General features: G+C 41.1%; 1 protein-coding gene across 3 annotated transcripts in view; it reads left to right on the top strand.

The window, feature by feature from the left end:
- The window catches only part of hadhb (hydroxyacyl-CoA dehydrogenase trifunctional multienzyme complex subunit beta), a 10,596-nt gene extending 3,859 nt beyond the window's left edge, over positions 1-6,737 (top strand). For 2 of the 3 annotated variants that reach the window (XM_020604066.1, XM_020604067.1), the window contains exons 4-16: positions 655-751; positions 995-1,039; positions 2,120-2,219; positions 2,571-2,658; positions 2,912-3,099; positions 3,184-3,364; positions 3,768-3,889; positions 4,225-4,304; positions 4,405-4,452; positions 4,730-4,817; positions 5,113-5,187; positions 5,670-5,834; positions 6,051-6,737. In XM_020604066.1, coding sequence (XP_020459722.1) covers positions 655-751; positions 995-1,039; positions 2,120-2,219; positions 2,571-2,658; positions 2,912-3,099; positions 3,184-3,364; positions 3,768-3,889; positions 4,225-4,304; positions 4,405-4,452; positions 4,730-4,817; positions 5,113-5,187; positions 5,670-5,834; positions 6,051-6,086 — 1,313 coding nt within the window. In that variant the 3' untranslated portion in view covers positions 6,087-6,737. The remainder of the gene's footprint in view (positions 1-654; positions 752-994; positions 1,040-2,119; positions 2,220-2,570; positions 2,659-2,911; positions 3,100-3,183; positions 3,365-3,767; positions 3,890-4,224; positions 4,305-4,404; positions 4,453-4,729; positions 4,818-5,112; positions 5,188-5,669; positions 5,835-6,050) is intronic. The other variant, XR_002275246.1, reaches the window with a different exon arrangement.
- Positions 6,738-22,559: the final 15,822 nt, after the last annotated feature.

Raw genomic sequence — 22,559 nt, 5'->3', positions numbered from 1 at the left:
ACTGCTTCCCATTCCTGCCCCATTAATTCCTCCTTAAGTCTCCGTACAGTTTGTTCATTAATCACCCTCCTGTAGTACAGTTTTGCTGTTTGCCTTTCTTTTCTAATAAACCAGAAATACAGGCAAATGATCAGTAATATCATTTATAATTAATCCACTTGTCATTTTGCTTTCAATATCATTAGTAAATATATTATCTGTTAGTGTTGCATGCTGGGTTGTTACTCTACTTGGCTTTGTGATTTTTGGGTATAAACTGCATCTGTGTAAAGTGTTGATAAACTCTTCCGTTCCTGTGTGCTTGTTAGGGTTTAACAAGTCAATGTTGAAGTCACCACATATGAACATTAGTTTATGACTTATTGTCAAATAGTTCTCCTCCATCCAGTCATTAAATTTTTCTATGCTGGCTCCAGGTGCTCTATAAATACAGCTTATTACAACATTTTTCTTTTTTTTCATGGAAATTTCAACATTTGCATTCACATAAATATCCAGATATAGTCTTGTATGGATGGCACAGTTTAAAGTGTGAGCTGAGCATTGTAAGACTCTATTTATGGATTCATGTATTTATCTGGAAAAACACCTGTGAAGAATGTTAGTTCACAACCATCAGTATATGAACCTGTTACTGTCTTTATTGTCCTTCAGTTCAGACAAAGAGCAAGAAGACACTGGCTCGGCCTGGTGTGAAGAACGTAGTATTGGTGGAAGGAGTTCGAACCCCTTTCCTGTTGTCTGGAACCACGTATGTCTCTGTTCTGTTCTTATGGTTCACTGGCTGATGCTTGTGGCCACCATACATCTGTGATGTTTTGACATCAAGAGTGCAGCTCAAAAGTGCTCAGAAAAGATTTTTCACCTTAAGGTGGTCAGAAAAGTTAAATGAATTTATTACCCATTTAAATATTGAATTGTAGTCAAGCGATTACAAAGTGTGGTAGTGGGCTGGTGACTTGAGGGTAAAAATCTTTCTGGTTTGTGTTTACAGATATGCTGACCTAATGCCCCATGACCTGGCCAGAGCAGCTCTGCAGTAAGTTGTTTTGTGTGTTAACTGTGTCATAACGGTAGAAAGTCCCATATAAGAACTTCTGTTAAAGAATAAATCTAGATGAAGTCTGCTGACATGGTGTGTAGTTCTTCTGATCAACTACTTATTGAAACCACTAAGCAGCAGTGGCATTAAACACTAATTCTGAGTTAGTCAGTTATATGTACAGTAACTGCATTACTCTGTCAATCAGTGCCAGTCCTATTTTATAATGTTCATTACAACAGAAGTTACTTTCTTTTTTCCAGAGTAAATAAAGTAATTCTGTCTTCTGACGACACAAAAGTCTGATAAATCTGATGCCTTATATCAACCTTACACCTAATGACTTTTCAAGCCATTTCGTGCCACAGACAAACTTCTAGAATAAAATCATGAGAATCTTGCTAGTCGTGTTGTGATTGCATCATCTCAGTCGTTTGGTGTAAGGCGGCGATCCGAGCTGTCTTTTTCTCATCTTGACGTTCCAATAAAATCAATCATGTTTCATATTATCATAAGTCTTTAGCCTTGGCTCATGCAGACAGTGGTGTGAACATTGTAAACAACCATTAGGTGAGCTCTTTCCAGCACCAAACAGGAAGCAGCATAGCTGGCACAGAAACGGCGGTAAATACATAACACTTCTATGGGTAAATAAGAGGGGGGCTCAGGTGACACTGTGCCTTGGGAGGCATTGTTCTGCTGGACTGTTGAAAAGGAGGAGAAACTGGTGGAGCTGTGGAGTGAGCAGTCTGTCTGACGTATCATCCAATTTGTTCCGCAACAGAGTGGAGAAAGAGGAAAAGGTGGACAGACCTCGTTGTCCCCTTTCAGTCCACATTCTGAGAGTCTTATCCTAGTCTTCTAGTGTAAAGTCAGTTTTATGTAACTATGGTTTTATGAATCAGTTTTACACAGGAGAAGAGAGAGGAACATGGGAGCAACAATTTGACAGAGCTGTGGAAGGGATGGGATTGTTTTGTTGAAAACGAGTTATGTTCCTTACAGTGTAATAAATTCACCCAGGATACTGTATCGTAGTGCTTCTGTGAGTAAATATTACCATCTGTCTCTCTCTAGGGGACTGCTCCACAGGACAAGCATACCCAAAGACGCTGTAGACTACATTGTCTATGGGACTGTCATTCAGGAGGTCAAAACTAGCAACGTAGCAAGAGAGGTAAACACACATACACATATCAAAATGTTAATAGTATCTAGAGCTTTAAGGTCTTAAAGGTAGAGTTGACGATTCTTTTCAGAAGCATTTTGTGTTACATATCTTGACATTCTCTTTCCCGATGGCAATGAATAGATTAAATGTATTGAGAACATAAAGAAATGAATCCATCATCTCTGGCAGCAACAGGGCTGAAAAAAAGCCTGACCAATAATTTTACTCGGCACGAGCAAAACCATTGAATGGCTTACCTGCATGTCAACATACTTCCTACTTCACATTTGTGTATGAAGTTATAAAGAGAGCTGCTGCTCTGTTGTGCATCTCCTCTATACTTGACTGTGATTTCAGGCAGCATTGGGTGCAGGCTTCTCTGACAAGATCCCAGCTCACACCGTCACCATGGCCTGTATCTCCTCCAACCAGGCAATGACCACAGGTACGTCACGGAAAGAAATCAAGGCCACACTAACTGGGCTTAAGACTTCAGTATCAGAATAAACCATAACATCTGGACATGTTGAAGCTGAGGACCTGAGATCAGATCTGTCTTTTAGTCATCACAGCAAGGCACATACATTACATTAAGAATGCTAAGGAAAAAAGGAATGAGGCTTACCTTTAAAAATCTTTTTGGTTGCTCCCCCTCTTTGCTTGGCCTTTGTTTCTTCCTCCTCCTTCATTCTCTCCAGCTGTTGGTCTGATTGCTGCAGGCCAGTGTGACATTGTTGTGGCAGGGGGGGTGGAGTTCATGTCTGATGTCCCTATCCGTCACAGCCGTAAAATGAGGAAGACCATGCTGTCCCTCAACAAGGCAAAGACCCTTGGCCAGAGGCTCAGTCTGCTTGGCAGCATCCGACTGGCACACTTCTCCCCAGAGGTATACTTTCATTTTATTAACATCGATTCCAAAATCTTTCTGTTCACATGAGACACAGTATTCCCTCCTTACATGTGCATGTAGCTTCCAGCTGTGGCTGAGTTCTCCACAGCCGAAACTATGGGCCACAGTGCTGATCGTCTGGCTGCTGCATTTGGAGTGTCCAGGGTGGAGCAGGATGAATTTGCACTGCGTTCACACACACTTGCCAAAAAGGCCCAGGACGCTGGTCTGCTGCAGGATGTCCTCTCCTTTAAAGTGCCAGGTAAACACTGCATCACCCAGAGACCCAGAGACGCATGGCATTAGACATTCAGGGGTTATGGATGGTTATAAATGTTGTGTTAGATTATGTGTATTTCAATGTAGTTACTTATATTGTTATAATTATTAGATCTCATGTGTCTGCATTTGGTGCATTCTTTGCAGCTGATATGATAAGAGCTAATAGGGATCCAATAAAATAAACATTCATTCTACGTATGCAACATGCCTATGGTTAGGTTGTGTCCATTTCTCTAACCAACCATCTGTCCCATGGAAAAAAAGATTATGCATTACACTATATTCCATAATTGTAACAAATTCTAACAGCTAGAGGCTACAGGTAGCGGTTAGTGTTGTGTTTCTTTTTAATTGATTACATACTATTTTTTTGTCTTTTCCAGGCCGTGATATTGTTTCCAAGGACAATGGCATCCGTCCATCCTCCATGGAGCAAATGGCCAAACTAAAGCCCGCCTTCGTTAAACCTCACGGCACAGTCACTGCCGCCAACTCCTCCTTCCTGGTAAACACACACAACCGTGGTTCTCTGAGTGTTTGTGATTTAATTCAGCTTAAACATGAGCATCTGGCTCTGTGTGTAAAATAAACACAAGACTATAAGCTGCAATTTACCTGAGGTAAAACATTCTTCAAATTTGGTAATGGGAGGACATTAAGTATTTTCAGCGAGAGAGCAGCACTTTATTTTAAACTTTTGTGGTGACATTTTTGGTCACATGGTGAAAAGCAAGTACAGTGCAGCTCTGCCCTAACAACCTACACTGGTGTTCTTGTGGAAATGCTGTCACATCTCATAGATAAACTGTAAGTAAACAGCTTGTTTGTTTCCATCCTCAGACTGATGGTGCCTCTGCTGTGCTCATCATGTCTGAAGAGAAAGCTTTGGCTATGGGTTATAAGCCTAAGGCCTACCTCAGGTACCTGCACCCTCCTTTGGTAGAGCTAGCTTAATTTCCCCAGTAATGCTACGTATCTCAGCAGACAAGATAATCATGTTTCTTTTTCCCACCCTGACAGAGACTTTGTCTATGTGTCTCAGGACCCCAAAGATCAGCTGCTTCTGGGGTGAGTCTCAGCATCTTAATCTTACTGATTGTCAGGTAGAAAGGTTCATATGTAATTCACAGTTAGTTTAGCTATAAAGCAAACAAACATTTGCAATAACAAGGGGTTACTGTCCCATTTCTAAAATAACTGTGATAGCTAACCATGTGTGATTCAACTTACTGCGCATGTTGCTTCTATGAAAAGCAACAGTTTGACTTATGATCAATCATGTGGAGTGGAAAACAAGTTAATTCTATTTTCTGTTTCACGCTGTGTTCTGTGTCGACCCTGTCAGGCCAACATACAGTACACCAAAAGTCCTGGAACGGGCTGGCTTGTCTTTGAGTGACATTGATGTCTTTGAGTGTCACGAGGCATTTGCAGTAAGTTATCACAAAAAGTGTGTGAACTTGTGTGGCAGTGAGTGAATGTGTGTATTGTTTTTCTATTATACTGTGAATGTCCAAGATATTTTAAGTTATAGATGTGCATTTCTTAAATAACAAAATAAGAATCTTTCAATTTCTGTCTGCCTTAATCCAAACAGGGCGATGGGTTATTCATGGACATCAATGTTGGAGCAAGATTTGGCTTTTGAATGAGTCGCAATCAATGTTTTCTGTCTCGTATCTATGGTAACGCTGTGGATATATATATACTTTTGTGTGTGTTTGCCAGGGTCAAATAATGGCAAATCTGAAGGCTATGGACTCGGACTGGTTCGCACAGACGTACATGGGCAGGAAATCGAAGGTAACCAAGGCTCTTTCTCAGAATAGATCCATACAGTACATCAGGACCCTGGCAACACACTGAAACAAATTTGCTTTTGGGGCAATCATCTTTTTATATGGGTGCAATGTAATACAGAAATTTTAAGACTGGTAGTCTTTTGTGACGTCACATCTACACAGAACAGTAATTAAAAATGAGATGCATTTGCTTAATTTTATGTACTGTAAATAATAAAGTTTTAAAAAGTACAGATTGATATTCAGCGACAGCATGAAGGGATAAAATGTAAAGCATAACATGCACAGTAGTTTCACGTTGGCGTTTTTAGGGAACTCACATCAGTGTAGTGCTGTATGTTGCCCTTTCTATGCCTTTTCATTTTAACTGCAGTCCAGCTATATGGAAGCCCGTTGAAACGATAGCCCCCTACTTCTCTGATTTCTGAATTTAGATTCATTTGGTGTAACTATCACTCCTGACCACATGTCTGTTGTTTATAGATTGGGGCTCCTCCCATGGAGAAATTCAACCTGTGGGGGGGCTCTCTGTCTTTGGGTCACCCATTCGGAGCCACAGGCTGCAGGCTGGTGACCACGACGGCGCACCGGCTGCAGAAAGAGGGCGGTCAGTACGGAGTGGTGGCAGCTTGTGCTGCTGGAGGACAGGTAAACTAATGGTGTGACTTAATCATTAAACGGCACAATCACACGAACTCTCTACATATTCAAATTCCACAAGCTTTTTTCGAATCTAGACTTTAATGTTTTATTTTAATACACTGTGTGCACCGCATAATGTTTTTGCTGTATGTTGTGGATCATGTGACACTTTTCCCCATAGGAAACAATCATCCTGACAAAGTTGTGTTTTGTGTTTTGCAGGGTCATGCCATGGTGATCGAGGCCTACCCGAAGTAAAGCCTTTAAAACACCATCTGTATTTCTATCCTCAGTTTCATCATGACAGAGTGTACGTACTAGCACCGCTTTGCCTTGATTAGCATGTGCATAGACACATAGATGTATGTGAGGAAGCTGTGCACATTCATTTTCACCTAGAGGCTGTTAAAATATGGCAGATCATTGTCTTTGGTTCTGTGGACTTTGAGGTGTCATATCAGCGTTGTGACTGAGTCGAATGGAACGATAAAGTTTAAGCACTTAGACGAGCGACAGTGCTAATGTTTATATACACTGTAATATTTGTTTCTTACAAACTGTTGGAATTAAATAATGTTTGCTGGTTTTCCTAGTTTTTTTTAATGAGAGTAAAATTAATATGTTTGGGTCTTAGGCTGTTGGTCAGACAAAACAAGTAACTTCAGTCAGACATCTGAATGCATGCTAATTAATTTTGCAGACACTTTGGTTGAATGCAATGTTTAAATGGAGTACAACTGAAGACACAGGAGATCCAGGAGAATAATGTGAAGAGTTATGATGAAGGAAAAAAAAAATACTTTAACGCCCTTGATGTTTTGGTTTCAAATATCAAGTATTTTCTGTAACAATACAAACCTATAAAATACAGTGTTTTCTCATAATAAATCAAAGAATTTGGCAGAAATACTCTTGACTTGACCAGGTTTTATCTTTACTCAATGAAGATATTTATATTTAAAGATTTTCAGAAATCAGCCTAAGATTAAATTATCTGAGTAGAAAACACAGGCAGCAGAGTACTTTGCATTTTCTCTACATTTCTGGGGCGATTCACATTGTGTGATAGAAGGCCTTGATGTATGGACAATGTTCATGGTGGGCTACGTTTTCTTCAGCAGTGACAGAAACTTGCAAGGAAAAAGATCAATGTACAGAATGCTTTGTGATGCAAAAAACAAAAACGATGAATTTGGGTATGGGGGGGTGTACTCTTTAACAGATTTCAAAATTTGCATTTCCAAAACTTTTTTTTTTTTTCTTCATTTCCATTTGCATCCACGCCCTGCACCAAGATGTGGCAGCAGCAGACTGGCTTTAGCTTCTTCTGCACTTGATTGATGGTGAAAAAGGCTGTCTGCCCCGCAAGACGACTGATGTTAATGAGGCAGTAAAGAGGGATGTTCTGCAATCCTGGTGATTTAAGACCACATGAAGATGGAAAATTATGAATATGACAGGCAGATCACTTAAAAGTTCAGGTTGCAGCTGCATCTTTCTGATATCTGGGTGTTCATATTATAGAAAAGCCAAACTTTTACAGCAGCTAAAATGTTTGTCTAATTGACTGCGGATGGGAAAATTCATATCAACACATTGCCTCATTTCTGCTTTGCTGTGTACGATCCCCTGAGCGCTCACCGGGGAATCTGGCACACACACCTGAGGTTGGGGGCTTGTTAACATAACTTTAGTCAGACACTTCATTTTAAAATGCATTTAAAGGTTTAATTTTTCCAGTTTAAGAAATCCTTGACTCTGAGCGGGAGGAGTTGATTAATGCAGTGGAGCCTGTCACACGGGCTGCAGGCGGAGGGAATAAAACCAATGTTTTACTGCCAAGGCAAAACGGAGCTCAAATGTAAATAGCAGGGAGAGAGACAGAGAGGGTTTTTGTGTTTATAAAGCTTCAAAAACGCCTGAACCCTGCGAGACACCGGAGACACGCAGACACACACCGACATAGCGGGCCGCCTCCCTGCCTCTTGGATCAGACGAACCCTTTTAGGGGGAATGACTGGCGAAGCCCCCCGCTGCTGTCACTACAAATCTACCTCACCGAGCGAGGAGGAGGGGGGAGAGGGTACGGGGGGCGTCGGGGTGTTCACGGAGGGAGGGAGTCGGTGTGCAGCGGCGTCTTTCATCTCGTCCTAGCCGGCTCACGTGGGGCGGCACCTGCTGAAAGCTGCACTTGACTCGCGCTTCCTCCACCTGCTCTGTGCACTGGGTGTGTGTGCGCGCGCGATGAGCTGCAGGAACACAGAAATGTGTGTGTGTGCATGCACTGACAAAATGAATCATGTTCTGTATTGGTGTTCAGGGTCAGTTTTGACAATTTTGTTTATATTTAGAAATGTTTACAATAAAAAAAACTATTATTTTTAGCGAAGGAAAGTGAGTAGTAGGCTACTGAAGTAGTAGTGAAGGAAGCAGCCTACTCAGATTTTTCACTTAAGTTAAAGTAGCAAAACCACAGAGTAAAAGTCCTGCATTCAAAATTTTACTTAAGTAAAAGTACAAAAATATTAACATCAAAATATATTTAAAGTACAAAAAGTAAAAGTACTCATCATGCAAAACGGCACATCTCACCTTAATGTTTATTATATTATTGGATTATAATTATTGATGCATTCATGTGTTCATCAGTTTAATGCTGCAGCTGGTAAAGGTGGAGCTAAGGTTAACCATTTTATTTCCTTATAATCTGAATTACTGCTGGGTAGCTTGTGAATTTCCCACCAGGGAGCAGTGAAGTTTTAGGATTATACTGTATTGTGTTTTATTAATCTGATTCTGAAAAGTAACTACAGTTATCAGCAGGTGTCAACTGCTGTTTCTAAGGTCAAAGATCAACTTTCAAGCTGAAATTTTATTTTTGTCAAGAAACCGTTAATCATTTTTGGGGTGTGATTATGTTCCAGTGTCTTTAACATTTTCCTGTGGGCCTCACAGTCAGACTGAATTACTGTTTCACTTCATTAGTCTGAATCATGGAAAAGTTCTGAGAAGTCTGGAAGTGGACTGGAAAATTTTGTTTATCCTATATTCGAACAATGTGTCTTACATGTGAGATGCAGTGAATATGATTGTGTTGATATCAATTCTGTCAATCAAACTGTGCAGTGTTAGGGTCAGTTGTGGGGCAGTAAGTTCTGGACCTCCTGACAAAATTTCACCAACAACTCTGACACAGTAAACATGCTGCAGGGCACCTGTCTTGCTCTGAGCTCCCTCAGGATCCACCTCTAGTATGAGGTGTAATAACTCATAATTTTTTACCTTTCTTGACATCTAGTACATGATTTAGCCCAGTACTCTTTTATTTAAATTGCATTTAGTTGTCATTGCTTCCAGGTCAGTGACAAACAGGATGTTTCCTGTTGCAGCCTGGATTTGAGGAAAAGATCTGTCTCTCCCCATTATCATCTTTGTTAATTACTTTCGATTACAAACTTATCACTGACCAGAAAACATGTGGAGAAAGTAGGCTATTAACTCATGTACCAATTTCGAGGGCATGCTGTCTGGGAGAAGTTTAACAGGTGTCCATATATCCTGTGCTAGTGTCAAAATGAGTGTGAGTAGGTGTATGTGATGTTAAAAGGTTGGCATCTGCTGTATAAATGACAGAGCTCTGCCAGAATGTGCGTGAGACGGGATGTGTACAACTTCGAACATTGACGAAGTCTCAGTGCTCCGTGTGCATGTGTGCAGGTAATAATAAACCAGCTAGTCGGTACTGGTCAGAACTCCAGTCTGTGAGATGAGTGGAGACTTTATGGTAGTTATATGAAACTTACAAACAAATGGGCAGCATAGGCGAGCTCTGTGTACGTCCTGTAGGCTGGACGGCCCTAAAGAGAAATACTGGACTGGCACACAGATGTTTTGTGATCGAAATGTCAAGTCACATGAGAAAAAATTAAATGTCTAAAGTCTTGGCTTGACTTTTTGTATCACAGTAAAGCTGGCAAAGATCTGATGGGGATGGAAAAGTTGTCTATTCACACAAATTTGTGGTTTCAAATCTACTCTGTACGTGTAACATGAAATGCATGAGAACACACCACATATGTTTGAGTGGCTCAGCCCTAACATGGGGAAATAAGGTTGTATTGAATTAAAGTGTCAGACATTTTATATTGAAAACTGCTAATTGCAATTGAAAACTACAACAAACATGACATTTGTAATTTTCCATCACTGTTTCCTCGACTGTTAAATGAAATCTGTCTGATATATTTTATAACAACTTCCAAACCTGCTATACTGTAATATTTTTACCAATCTACAAAGTCACATTTTGTTATCTTTGTATTCAGCCACATGTGTTTACTTTCTGGGCCCGTGTCCCACTTCTGTACACACCTAAGCTGATCCTAATTCACATGTTGTTGCACAGTGTAAACACACCTTCTTCCTTCCACCTTCGACGGATTCTGCAGTGTTCGTCCCTGCAGGTACAACTCAGTGAAACCCAGGACGTTAAATAGCTAGTTCAGTTCCTAACAGATGCAGCTAGTGCAACAAACCGTGGCAAACTACTAGTGTTGATCTGATCAGGGGTCTGTGTGCATACAGCAATGTGCCTTTGTGGATTCTAGAGGGAACTTTGTTATCTTCAGCAGCCCACACACACACTCACAAATATATCTCCTTGTCTGTCAGTTGTACACCAGCCGTACATAGGTGGATGACAGAGGCTGCGTGTTGAGCAAGTGGATTATGAGGAACGGTAATTGGCTGTCCAGAGAAACTGTGTATCGGTGTGTGTTTGTGTTTGTGTGTGTGTGTGTGTGTGTGTGTGTGTGCTCTCTGTCCGGAGTTCATCATGTTCTCATAACGGTCAGTTAGGGTTGTCTGCCAGGCTCGATCTCCTGTCTGGATTGTAAATGTTATTGATCAGACGCATACGCAGCATCCTTAACGAGACCTGAGACATTATTTTCTCTCTCTCTCATACATACATACACACACACACACACACACACACACACACACTACAGTACAACTCATTAGGAGCCGTACACACTCTTAGACATATCCTCATTAATACTCCCCAGTCATACACCCTAAACATCCATACACATCCAGTTGTCAGACAACACACACTCTCTCACACACACTGACTGGTTTAGTTGAGTGAGATTAGGGAGAGTGAAAGATGGGAGCCACAAAATGTGGACATGAATGGTGTGTGCGCAGTACGTCAGTATGTGTGAGTGTGCATGGACATGTGTGTTTGTGTCTGTATTGAGCGTGACATTTCTGTCAGTGTACGGCTGCACATGGCAGTGTGTTTCTCAAGGAGTATGTTTGTGTGTGAGTGTGTATCGGTGTGTGAGTGTGTACGGCGCGTGTCAGAGTCTGTCAGCCTCGGCGTCTCGTGTCAGGGCGAGAGGCGAGACATTAACAACTTCTGTCATTCTGCTGACAAAACGGTGGCAGTAGATTTCCCATGGTGCCCTGATGACTGCTGGCGTTTGTCAACAAGCCCTGTCACCGCGGCGATGAGGGGAGGGTGGGGTGGTGGGGAGAAGAGAGATGTGTTTGTGTGCGTGAGTGTGTGTATATGTCAACGTGGGCATGCAAGTGCCAGTGTGTGTGTTTGTGTGTTGTAAGGGGAGAGGGAAATGGGGGAGGTGGCGGGAGGGAAGAGTTGTCTCTCAGCAGCTTTCATACATAGACTGCGAAAAAACCAAAATGAGCTGTCACTGCAATTCCCAGGATGCCTTGCTGTTTAGCATAGCAGCAACAGCAGCAGCAGCCTGAACACTGTGTGTGTGTGTGTGTGGGCCAGTAAGCAGATAAGCTAACTCTCTCTCTCTCTCTCTCACTGACACACACACACAGATAATTAAGCAGAGCAGAAGCTCCCCCTGACGCGAGGCAGAGCTCATCTGCATTTTGGCCTCCGGCGCGCAGTTAGGAGCAACGCCTGATGGAGGGAGTGAGAGAGGGCAAGTGAGGAAGGAAGGGATGGAGGGAGGGAGGTGGAGAGAGAAAGAGTGAGAGAGAGGGTGAGGAGCCAATTAGCCAGGTGGATGGATGAGTGACTGACAGCGCTCTTGACACACTGCTATCCAGGCTTTTCTGTTGCACACATACACACATTCCTCTCCACCTCTCCATCCATCCATCTCTCTCTCCTCTCAGCTGCCTTCTCTCTCCGTGTGTGTCTCATGCTGTGTTGGTGCCTCTTGTTCTTGCCTGCATCCTGTGCCCTGCAAAAGCCTTGCCCCAATCACATCCCCCTACTGGGTTCAAATGTCCAACGACCTTGTCCAATGAGAGCGCCTGCTGGGCCGTAGGTCCCGCCTCTTAAGCTCTGGAATCTAAAAGGGTCAAAGGTGGCTTTCGTGACAACAAAACTTTATTTGTCAGGGGCTTGTTTCCACCCCTCCTCTGAGGAAAAGGGTGTTTGTCGTTACTGAAATGTGGAGCCCATTGTTGGTTTCTGTGACCTTGTGCTTTTTGATCTTTGGAATCAGGATATTATTTGCAAAGTCAGCCATTTTCGTCTGGTTCATCTTTTGGCACTTCTTTCAAGACCTTACAAACGTCAAGATTAGTATTAGGGTTAAATTAAGGATTGTGGTGGAAGATAAGGTTCAGTGACAAATGTTGCCAGTGAAGTAATGTTTGGACTGGGATTGAAGGTTTAAAGCCTATTCTCCTTCTACTTAGGCTTCACCTGTTCAGACAGTGATTGAAATTACATTATCCAGTTAAACAAACTGAATAATGTATTGCTCCAAATGGCCATTGACACAGCACCAGACAGCAGCGGACACAGTGGTGGGCAGCAGGAGGTAGCTGACATGACAGAATGCTGACCATGCACGAATCATCAAAACCAGAAAGTTTTCTGGAGTTTGGCACTTTTGTGTAGAGTCCTATTAAAATTTGCACAGACTATGATACAAAACCACTGTACCAGAGCACAAAATGATACACATATACAACAGCTAACAAGGGGCACTGACCTAGAGGACAGTTCAGAGTTGAATATGAGATGTTACAAGACATATGATTACCACAGTGAACTTCAGGCTATGTCGTCACAACACTGCTACAAGTGGAAATTACACACCACCTTACTGATTCATACAATTTTGTTGAGTTCACTTTAAAGACTTACGTTATAGTTACTAATTATGTACTTTATCTCTTCAAAGTAGTGACCAGGGATGTAACGATATTTATAATTTCACAGTATCACAATGAAAAGGTGTCTTGATAATGTTGTGGAACTGTGACGGTATCTTCATATAGGTATTTCATTAGTATAACTGTGTGCTGGTCGTAGAATTTGAAACTGACAGAGCGGATGCTCCATCGTCGACTTTTAGAGCTGTTGTGTGTGGCAGCATTTCAGTTTTCCCATTTCAAGAAATGACCAGCAGAAAGAAAACTGACAAAGGCTGGACAACTTGCAAGTACTGCCAAATGAAGGAAATACTAGCCTTCATGGACACATCTCACAGAAACAGTCAGGACACGACTGTGCACAACACTTTAAGGGAGACGGGCAAACAAACTGGGTGCATATACGCAAAATCAACCACTTAGTAACCAACCTTAAAGTCATTTGTGGCTTATCCTAGTTTAATGTCTCCTTCTCCTTGTCCTGGGGCTCTAAGCAGCAGTTTGCTCAGAACTGCCCCCAGTGGTCAGGGGTGGGGGTACCCACTTCAACTGGTCCAGTAAGGAGAACCAGAGAAATTTAAACCAGCCGAGGGGGATACTAAAAACTTGTTTTGTTTACAAGATCCAGCTGCTGCAATAATATATTATTTTATTTTATCTCACAAAGACTGCCACATTATCTTTTATATACCTCTAGTAAAGGGCATTTTTAATCTTTTTTTCCTCGTTTTTTTAAAATATAGTGATAAATATTGTATTGTGGATTTGTTATCATAGCAATATTGTACCGTGAGTTTTTTGTATTGTTACTGTATCACTGTGATACTAAGACAGTTGTCTGACTTGTATTCTAGCTGTTTAGTCTTATGCTGGTTCAAGTAGTTTTGTTCAGCTCAGTAGAAAACTAGGCATACATTTGCAGAAGCAAAAAAAAAAAAAGGCCTCATCTTTCAAACTCCTTGCCTCCGGTTGACAGGGCAGGTTTTCTGTCAGATATTTCAGGCTTACTTTTCCAAATGAAGCATTTGTGGAGTGTTTGTTCAAACTAATGTAAGGAGACTTTTCACCTCACATCACAACAGGAGAGGATGTGACTGCAACCTGTATGCAAATTTGTAACAAGGAGACACCAAAACATGACGAGAAGCAGATGTAGGATGCGTGTGGGTGGAACTGAACATTTGGTAAGGAGATGTATTGCCGTTGGTTGACAGGAACTAGAACAGGCAGGGCTAGAACAGGAGGCCCCGTGACAAGCCGCTGTGGCTTCCTGTTTGCCCACAGAGAAGCAAGAGACAGGGGAAAGGTATAGGGAGGAGAAAACTAATGGAAAATTCACAGCTGGAGCAAGCGAGCAGACACACATCTGCACGACGAAGAGAGAGTGTGAGAACTAAGGATGGATGATGCGAGCAGGAGTGGACAAGGCTATGAGGGTGATAAGGTCAGAAAAGAGCTGACCTGGAGAGTAGAGGCATCCATGTGACAGTAATATTTCCCTCTTCAGCTTTTTAATTATTTTGAATATTTGACTCGCACCATACAGTAGATAATGCGCAAGTTAAATACTGGTAAACTGGAAAGATGTTTCTATAAGTACACTGAGATATATATGATTGTCATTATTTTTAAAACAGTAGGCCACATATTTAGTGAAAAAGTTATTTACTTGCAAAAGCCTTAAAACAATACATTAATGAAGTCTTTCCACCATTTTAAACTAAAGAAACTGAGCCACAGTTTCTGTTATGATTGAATAATGTATTTTATCTACATCTTCATAAGTGTATACTATAGTATAGTCTACATGGGATTGTTTGTTCCGTATGTTCCATGTTCCACCAGTGTCCAAACTGACACTGATGTTCAAGCCATAACTAAATCAGCCTATGTTTATTTGAAGCAAATATCCAGGCTCAGGCGATTCATTGTCAGAGAAGACTTTGAAAAACTTATTCATGTCTTTATTGCCAGCAAAATAGACTATTGTAATGGTCTACTGTCAAGTCTACATAAAAAAAAAGTACAACTTCAGCTTGTTCAGGGTTTTAACTAAAACTAAAAGAGCTGGGCACCTTGCTCCTCCTCTAACATCTTTACACTGGCTCCTGGTTTCTCTTCATTGATTTTAAAAGTGCTGTTATTAGTATATAAGTGGTGGTCTGGGACTGCAGAATCTTTCTGATCTTTTTAAAGAATATAAACTTAAAAGGTTGTTAAGATCTTTAAATACCAATCTGTCTGTCCTGTATGTAAAGCACCTTGAGTGGACGTTAGGCTGGAAACGAGTGTTCTACAAATAAAGCCGAGTTGTTTTATATGTTACATGTTCGTGTGCTGCTCTTACTTATTCGTATTGATTGGTGAAGCAAAAACTGCTAAACCACTCTAGTGGACTATTCTATTCTAATGATAGTTGTTAGAGGACATGGGTGAGTGTACTCAGGGTTAATGTGTGATCAACCAACAACCATCGTTTTTGTCAATGAGCACTTTAGCTTTAGAGATTTAAATGAAAAAAATCTGACTTTTCACATTTTTCATCTTTTGTTTTAGTCTGATATTAATTTTCTTTAAACATCTTGCACAACACTGACAACAGTGCGGAGGAGGACAGCAGCCTACTTCTTTGTGTTCAAGTGTTCTTGCACCTGAGGTCAGTTGTTTGCACTACAGTGAAAGCCAGTGCACAGTCCAGAACAACAGTAACACACTCTAACCTAGCGATGTTAATGCAATTTTCACTGCAGTTTTTACAAATCAAACCAGCTGTCACCTTTTCTTCATGTCTAAATGATGTTTACTCTGCTTAGGTTTCAGTCCCCAGGTTAGTTTGTTGTTGCATAATCTTTGTTGTGAGTTTAGAATAGATACACTCAACTGGTTGAGAGGCAGAGGACAGGAAGTGTTGGATGAGCAGTGGAAGACAAGGGGAGGAATGAGAAGGGGCAATGGACAGGAGATGAGGGAGGAGAAGGAGCGGGGGTGGAGGAGAGGATGTGAGGGGCTGAGTGATGGGTGGAGAGGTGGTTGGTGTGTGTCTTGGATGAAGTGATGGAGGGAGTAAATCCTTTTCTTCATCATTACCTCGTCTCTGCCACTGCCCTCACCTTAATTAGTCTCAGAGCAGCTTGCCCGGCCAGAAGCCTGCCTCATCCCTCCATCCATCCCTCTACCCCCTTCAAACCCCTCCACCACCACCCTCCCTCCTCATCCCTTTCACCTCCTTCTCTTTCTTCCTCTGCTCTCTCTCTTTCCTCCAGCAATTTCCACACTTCCTCTGTCTCTCTCGCGTTGCGCTTCATCTTCGTCTCAGTGGAAATTGACTGAAATACCAACCCCTAACCCCACAATATCAACAGCTGTGCAGCTACACACACACACAGCACGAAGAGTTTAATGTTGGTAAATACCGCAGACACACACACAGAGACATACAAGGCTGCTGCAGGCTTGGCAGCTATAAATACAGAGGATTGCAAAGAGGAGGAAACTCGGTTAAAAAGTTAAGTGGGGAAAAAAGCGGCGCAGTGAGATTGACACCATAACGTCTCAGCTCTCTAGAGGCTAAATTAGGAGATCCACAGCTCCTCATACACACTGACAGACAAGCACACCTGGAGAGAATGCACATTCAGACAGTTTTGTAAGGTGCACGCACACACACACACAGGCATGTATGTGTGTGTGTGTGTCATGTCAGTCTCCAGGGTCCCCTGCTCCTCCACAGACAATGAAGGCCCATCCAGTGTCCCTGTTTTCCCTTCACCAGCTGAATGCTGATGACCACTGGGACATTAAATGTGGTGGGAGATACTGCACATTGGATACAGTACAACACTCAGCTCCACTATTCTCTTAAACTGCATATTGAACTTACTGATAGACAAAAAAGTGACAAGCCACCAAACCAAACTGAAATAAGTGTATAAAAATGCACAGTTTCAAAATCTATAATTGTAACTTTTTCTCAGTGTTTTTATAGTACACTGTAAAATTATATAATTATATAGTATAGTAGTATATACAGTATATTTGTCCTTCATATTTCAGTATATAACACTGCAAAATAGCAGCTTTATTTTTTCCTTTATTCCTTTGATACACAGAAGAACCAGCTACGAAAACTTAAACGAGAAATCTCAGGAGAGGAAGATATCTGTCAGGTTTTCTACCCCTGTATTATATTTTATGTGATTATCTTAATATACATGTAATAAAACAGGGACAGTCAAAGAAAAAATAAATGCTAAATGGCTGTTTGGCCCTGCGCTTTCATTTCCATTTGATTCAATCCTGGTTAATTCTGGACTCTGACAATGTGAACTTGCCTTTGCTGAGGTGGTAGCACCAGTATCTGTGGAGCTGTAAAGAAAAGTTGATGCTTTTAAAGTTCTTACTCTTCACATATTTCCCATACGCCTTCAAATCTCACTGAGCGCAACCAACCAGTTCTACCCTTTTGACAAACTGATCATCCAACCACTATACTGATCCTGTGTGTGATGTGAGGGCTGTGAGCCTCACCCTGCAGGGGGCGCTGTTGATGGTGAAACAGCTCCATTTGTGACCTCTGATCCTGTTGCTGTTTCAGCGGGGGCCTCCTGCTGCCGCCACTAGATGGCATTCAGGCTCTTTACAGACCAAAGCAAATGTGTGTTTGGCATCATGACTGTCTCTCTGCTTGTCTGTCTCATTTGGATAATGTGTTTTAATTTGTCAGATGCAGTGACTCAGAATACCTACCTAAATTCTAAGATCTTTTTCACTGCAAGTAGTATTAAAACCTTTGTAAGGCAGAGATGATTTGGTCCTATTAGGGCAAACAGAAAAGTTAAATTAAGTGAAATTATTTTTATAAAAATAAGGTTGATTTTTGTTTATCTTTACTTAAAGAAGAAGCATATACTGATGATTAATCATATTTTTTTAAAAGGTTGGTGACAAGGCCTTAAAGGTCATAATTGACCCAGCTTATTGTGTGTGCACGATGTACAGTATGTCATATGTAAAGTATGTTTATGCATCTTGCTGAATGTGTGTGTGTGTTTTAATTCTAATCTACTGTATGTGCAGAAAGACAGGAAGACATCAGTCCATCAGTTATGGTCTATGGCTGGGAGAGGAGTATTTTATTTCCATACAATATTCAAATGCCCACACACACAGACACACACCCACACCCACAACCACACATTTGCACACACTCATGCAGAACGAGACAGAAACTATTCAGCCCGTTCTAGTGTAAATCACTTGGCCTCAGGGCTCTCTTTACCCTTTCTGTGTGTGTGTGTGTGTGTGTATGTGCGCACGTGAACATCTTAGACGTCCCTTTGAAAACAGTAATGCTGGTGGACAGCGTGCTGCAACTGGCTGCTGGGATGATGTTGAATATAAGCTTTCACTGTATCTGCATTGGAAAACTAATGCACTATAAGAACTGTTTGGGCAAAGATACAAAACACACAAAGGCAGGTTAATTTACAGTAAAAATACAGAATAGCATTTAACAGTAAAACTTAACAGACTAAAAAATTAAATAATATTCAAATAATTCATATTTAATAAAAATAAATTAATATGAAATAAGAACTATAGATTGTGGTCAGTTTCCTACAGAAAAAAAAAGTATCTGAGTAAATGTATTTGCCATAAATAGAGCAAGGTCTACTTTAAAAATAAAAATAAATAAATATGAAATAAGAACTATAGATTGTGGTCAGTTTCCTACAGAAAAAAAAAGTATCTGAGTAAATGTATTTGCCATAAATAGAGCAAGGTCTACTTTAAATAAAGCATTTTGTAATATCGAACTGATGTCTGATAGGATATTTTCTTATCAGTGTTGTACGTGAAAATATAACTGGCCTGTACTTATGAATATCCTCCTTTGGCCTATGATGATCACTGCTTGTGTGGCACAGAATGAAAGTTGGTAAAACAGCACAGAAAAATGAATTTATCAAGAAAACAATTTATATTCTTCCATGATACATACAGAAGTACTTTCTTCACAGTTTGTGTTCACCAGATTGCTGGACTACATGCTCGGATGTGTAATGTATAAAATACTGGCGACCTAAACTGATATCACAGTGTTAGGAGGCGTGGGATCACAGACATCGATGCTTTTAGGTGAAAATGTTTAAAGACATTTTTTCCACTGGATAATTAAAACAACAAAAACCTGGATTTATCAAGACACTATTATGCTTTAAACAGTTCAGTTTTTGTGTTTATCTTTCTCTTGATGTTGAGCTTACGAAGAATAATACTGACTATAACCTGTTATATTAACATGGTTTAAATATCCTCAATTCAAATTCAGACAGCGAATTTTGTGTTAGAACTTTCTGTATTAAAAAAACTTTCTCCACTAAGCCCACAAACAACCAGGCTGCTCATTAAACTAAATCAAAAATAAATGTGTTTGCCTTATTATACAACTAGAATTATGACTCAGTGTTAAAGTCTTTAAACATCTCTGTGTGTAACCTCCTCACTGTTTATACTGTATATAATAAAACTGCACTTCTTCTGTGGTTCTTTCCAGTAGTTACACTGCTCTTTTAATTAAAAACATTTGATTTTACTGTAGGCCTTGTTTTGTTTATTTGGTATCCAGAAATTCTTACTATCGCTGTCCAGTCTGGTTGATTGCTACGCATTTTGTTGTACTGGTACGTACTGTGTGCAGCTATAATAAAAATTAAACTACTTGGTGAGTGTCAACTATGGGCGAGCTTCATTTAGGTGAAGCTGTGAAGTTTCTTTAACACCATTTATTTAATTAATTATTTATCTATCTATTTATATATGAAGTATGTGTAATATGCCGGGGGAAATGTATATTATATCTACTCTTAGTTAGGTTTATGTATTGGTGGAGACATGTATGTACTGTATGCGTGCACCACTGAGTCCAAGTCAAATTTCCCACTGGGAACAGTAAAGTATAGTGTATTGTATTTTTCACAGAAACACTGAGCAGAGTGTGTGTCAGTGGGTAATTAACAACTTGGTTGAAAGCAGCAGGTGAAGAAGGAAAATGAAAATCTACACGTCCTGAGTCAGTGTGGAGTCGGAGATATGATAAGTTGGCTGTTGGCAGCAAGAGATTTTATATAAAGCCAGAGAAAAAGTAGGCTGGTATTGGCATTACACTCTCTCTCCCACACTCACACACAGACTTCACTATCAGCAAGTTCTCTCCAGCTTGCTGAACCCCCGTAATGCTCCTATTAGCAGCTTCAGTTAAAATGGCATTTCATCAGGCAGCTGACAAGTGAATTATCTCTCCCCTTTTCCTCCCTATTTCCCTGCCTCTCTCTCTCTCCCTCTGTCTGTCTGCCTCGGTCTCCCACTCTCCCCCCGGCTCAGTGACAGTAGCCTTAGGCCTGAGATAAAGAGGAGGCGCGCGGTGCTCGGCGCTCTCATACACACTCGGCAGAACTGAAGTGACATCCTGTCAAAACAATAGTTTACTACAACAGGAACTTGTGTGTTCTGTCAGACAGAGGCTGAACTTCAACTGTGGGACATATAGATTCCTCTTTCATATTGATCTCCCCCACTTTGTGTATGTATGTGTGTGAGCATGTGTTTCATTTGGGCCAGTATACTTGGATCCCAGCCCGGAATCAGAGTGTGTGTGTGTGTGTGTGTAGATATAAACTCAGAGGACAGTTTAGACACTGTTCATCATACAAGCGTCTGTAGTGCTCCAGGGAGGAATTGCTATGGTTGACAAATCTCCTCCAGAGCTCATCTGCACAAGCGAAGACTTCTCTGCTGTTGCCTGTCTTGCTTTTAAAAATATGACTTCTGCATTATACTCAGTAGTGCAGCTGAAGGTACCTGTGAGCAGGTGTGTGGAGTAGAGTAGTAGTTCCTAAACTTTTACAAATTATAACCCTTCAAAATAAACACATACAGTATCCGCTTGTCAACGCCTTGTCGACAGGTCGCAAAACCATGATTTCTTTCTTGGTTGGTTTCATCTGGACAATCATCCAGAATCTCACAGGAGAGAACAAAGATGAAAGAAACATGAAAAATAAATATTGTAGAAGAATTGTTCAGAAGAAGTACGTTTCTTTTTTGTTCCCAAAAGACACGTGTTGTTTGTCTGTTTTGCTCTGCTGAGAATCTTTTTGACCAAAAGCTGAAATTTGGTGCAATTGAGACAAATGTGCAGAACTTTAAAATCTTTTTGAATGGCTGTTTTTTTTGCATCTAACACCTTCTACTTTTATGCAATAGTTTTGGAAAGTTTTCTTTTTTCCCCTCCAGGTTTGTCCTCTGACCTTATGGTGGGTCCTCACCCTCAGGTTGGGAAGAAAGAGAATAATATAAACTAACAATAAGACTGCATGAACAAGACCCCTTCATCTTTCTTTTCTTTTGTAAATGTGATTCTTAGTTTGCCACAAAAAAGAAAGACAATCAATGAAAATTACTTTAAAGCCTTAAAATCACTTTGTAAAGTACAGTATTTTACATATAGTTTTAAAACTGAGTGTAATAAACATTGTCAAGATGCCTCCAACTAGTCAAACTTCGTGAAACTTTCAACCTGAAAGTTGCCTTTATGTCCCATTTGTCCCATAAAGACTTACAGGACTCATGATCAGCCACCAGGGGGCGATGGAGCATGGGCTGCATGAGGGTGGAGGCGCCCCCAGTGAACGCTCCTTAGCCTGCTTGAAACAGAAAGGAAAACGACCTAGAACCTCTGGGTGTTGATTAGGCCTATGCAGAATTTTTTTGACAAAATAACAAAGTTGTCTCTTTATGCCTTTGACTCTTTAAGTCCTAGTTTTCATGTGTTCCCAGAGACTTCCCAGGCTGCATTGCTGCCTCATTATAGGACCATCTGAAGCCATAACAATGACCTAGAGCATATATAGGTAGCTTAACAAGATTTTAAAATATCAGCGAAGGCCTCGAGCAACCACACAGCTCCACATTTTTTCTGCTTATTTGCCTTTTCATCTATACAGTGATAAGGCCTCGAGCTGCAACAACATCATCACTTCTGGTGGTGAGTTCAGGGACGACACAAGGTTTCACCTTTTCCTTGCTCCTTCTCAGCAGAGAGACAGAGGTTAGTGAATGAACCGCCAGCTTCAACAACAAGCAAGACTAGGTATGCTGAGTGGCTAGTATGTGCGATATTGTGCGATTTGGAGGGTGTAATTGCGCGACGGTCAGATGGTGTAACCTCACACACACACACACACACACACAGAGAAGCACAAAGAAAACCCCCCACATATGTACAGACAGGAACAGACAGAGAGACGGACACATGGATCCATATATAATATAATCGTGTGAGTGTGTGTGTGTACACGCAGACACAAATGCATCTAGTGTGTATGTGTGGAGTGTGTTATGTGTGTTACGTGTGTTACGTGTGTGCACTACCTGGCCAGCAGTGGTAACAGGCTCTGAGGCCTTTAATGGGATTTAGCCTGAGGCTGTTTTATTAAGATGTCGGCTTTCCCTGCTGCCTCTGCAGCTGACACCATTCCCCACTGATACCCCCTCTCCCCGCCAGCCCTCCCCCCCCCC

Source organism: Monopterus albus, unplaced genomic scaffold (assembly GCF_001952655.1).
Source record: "Monopterus albus unplaced genomic scaffold, M_albus_1.0 scaffold63.1, whole genome shotgun sequence".
NCBI lineage: Eukaryota > Metazoa > Chordata > Actinopteri > Synbranchiformes > Synbranchidae > Monopterus > Monopterus albus.
Note: the sequence above shows the minus strand (reverse complement) of the source record. Positions and strands in the feature narration are given on the sequence as shown.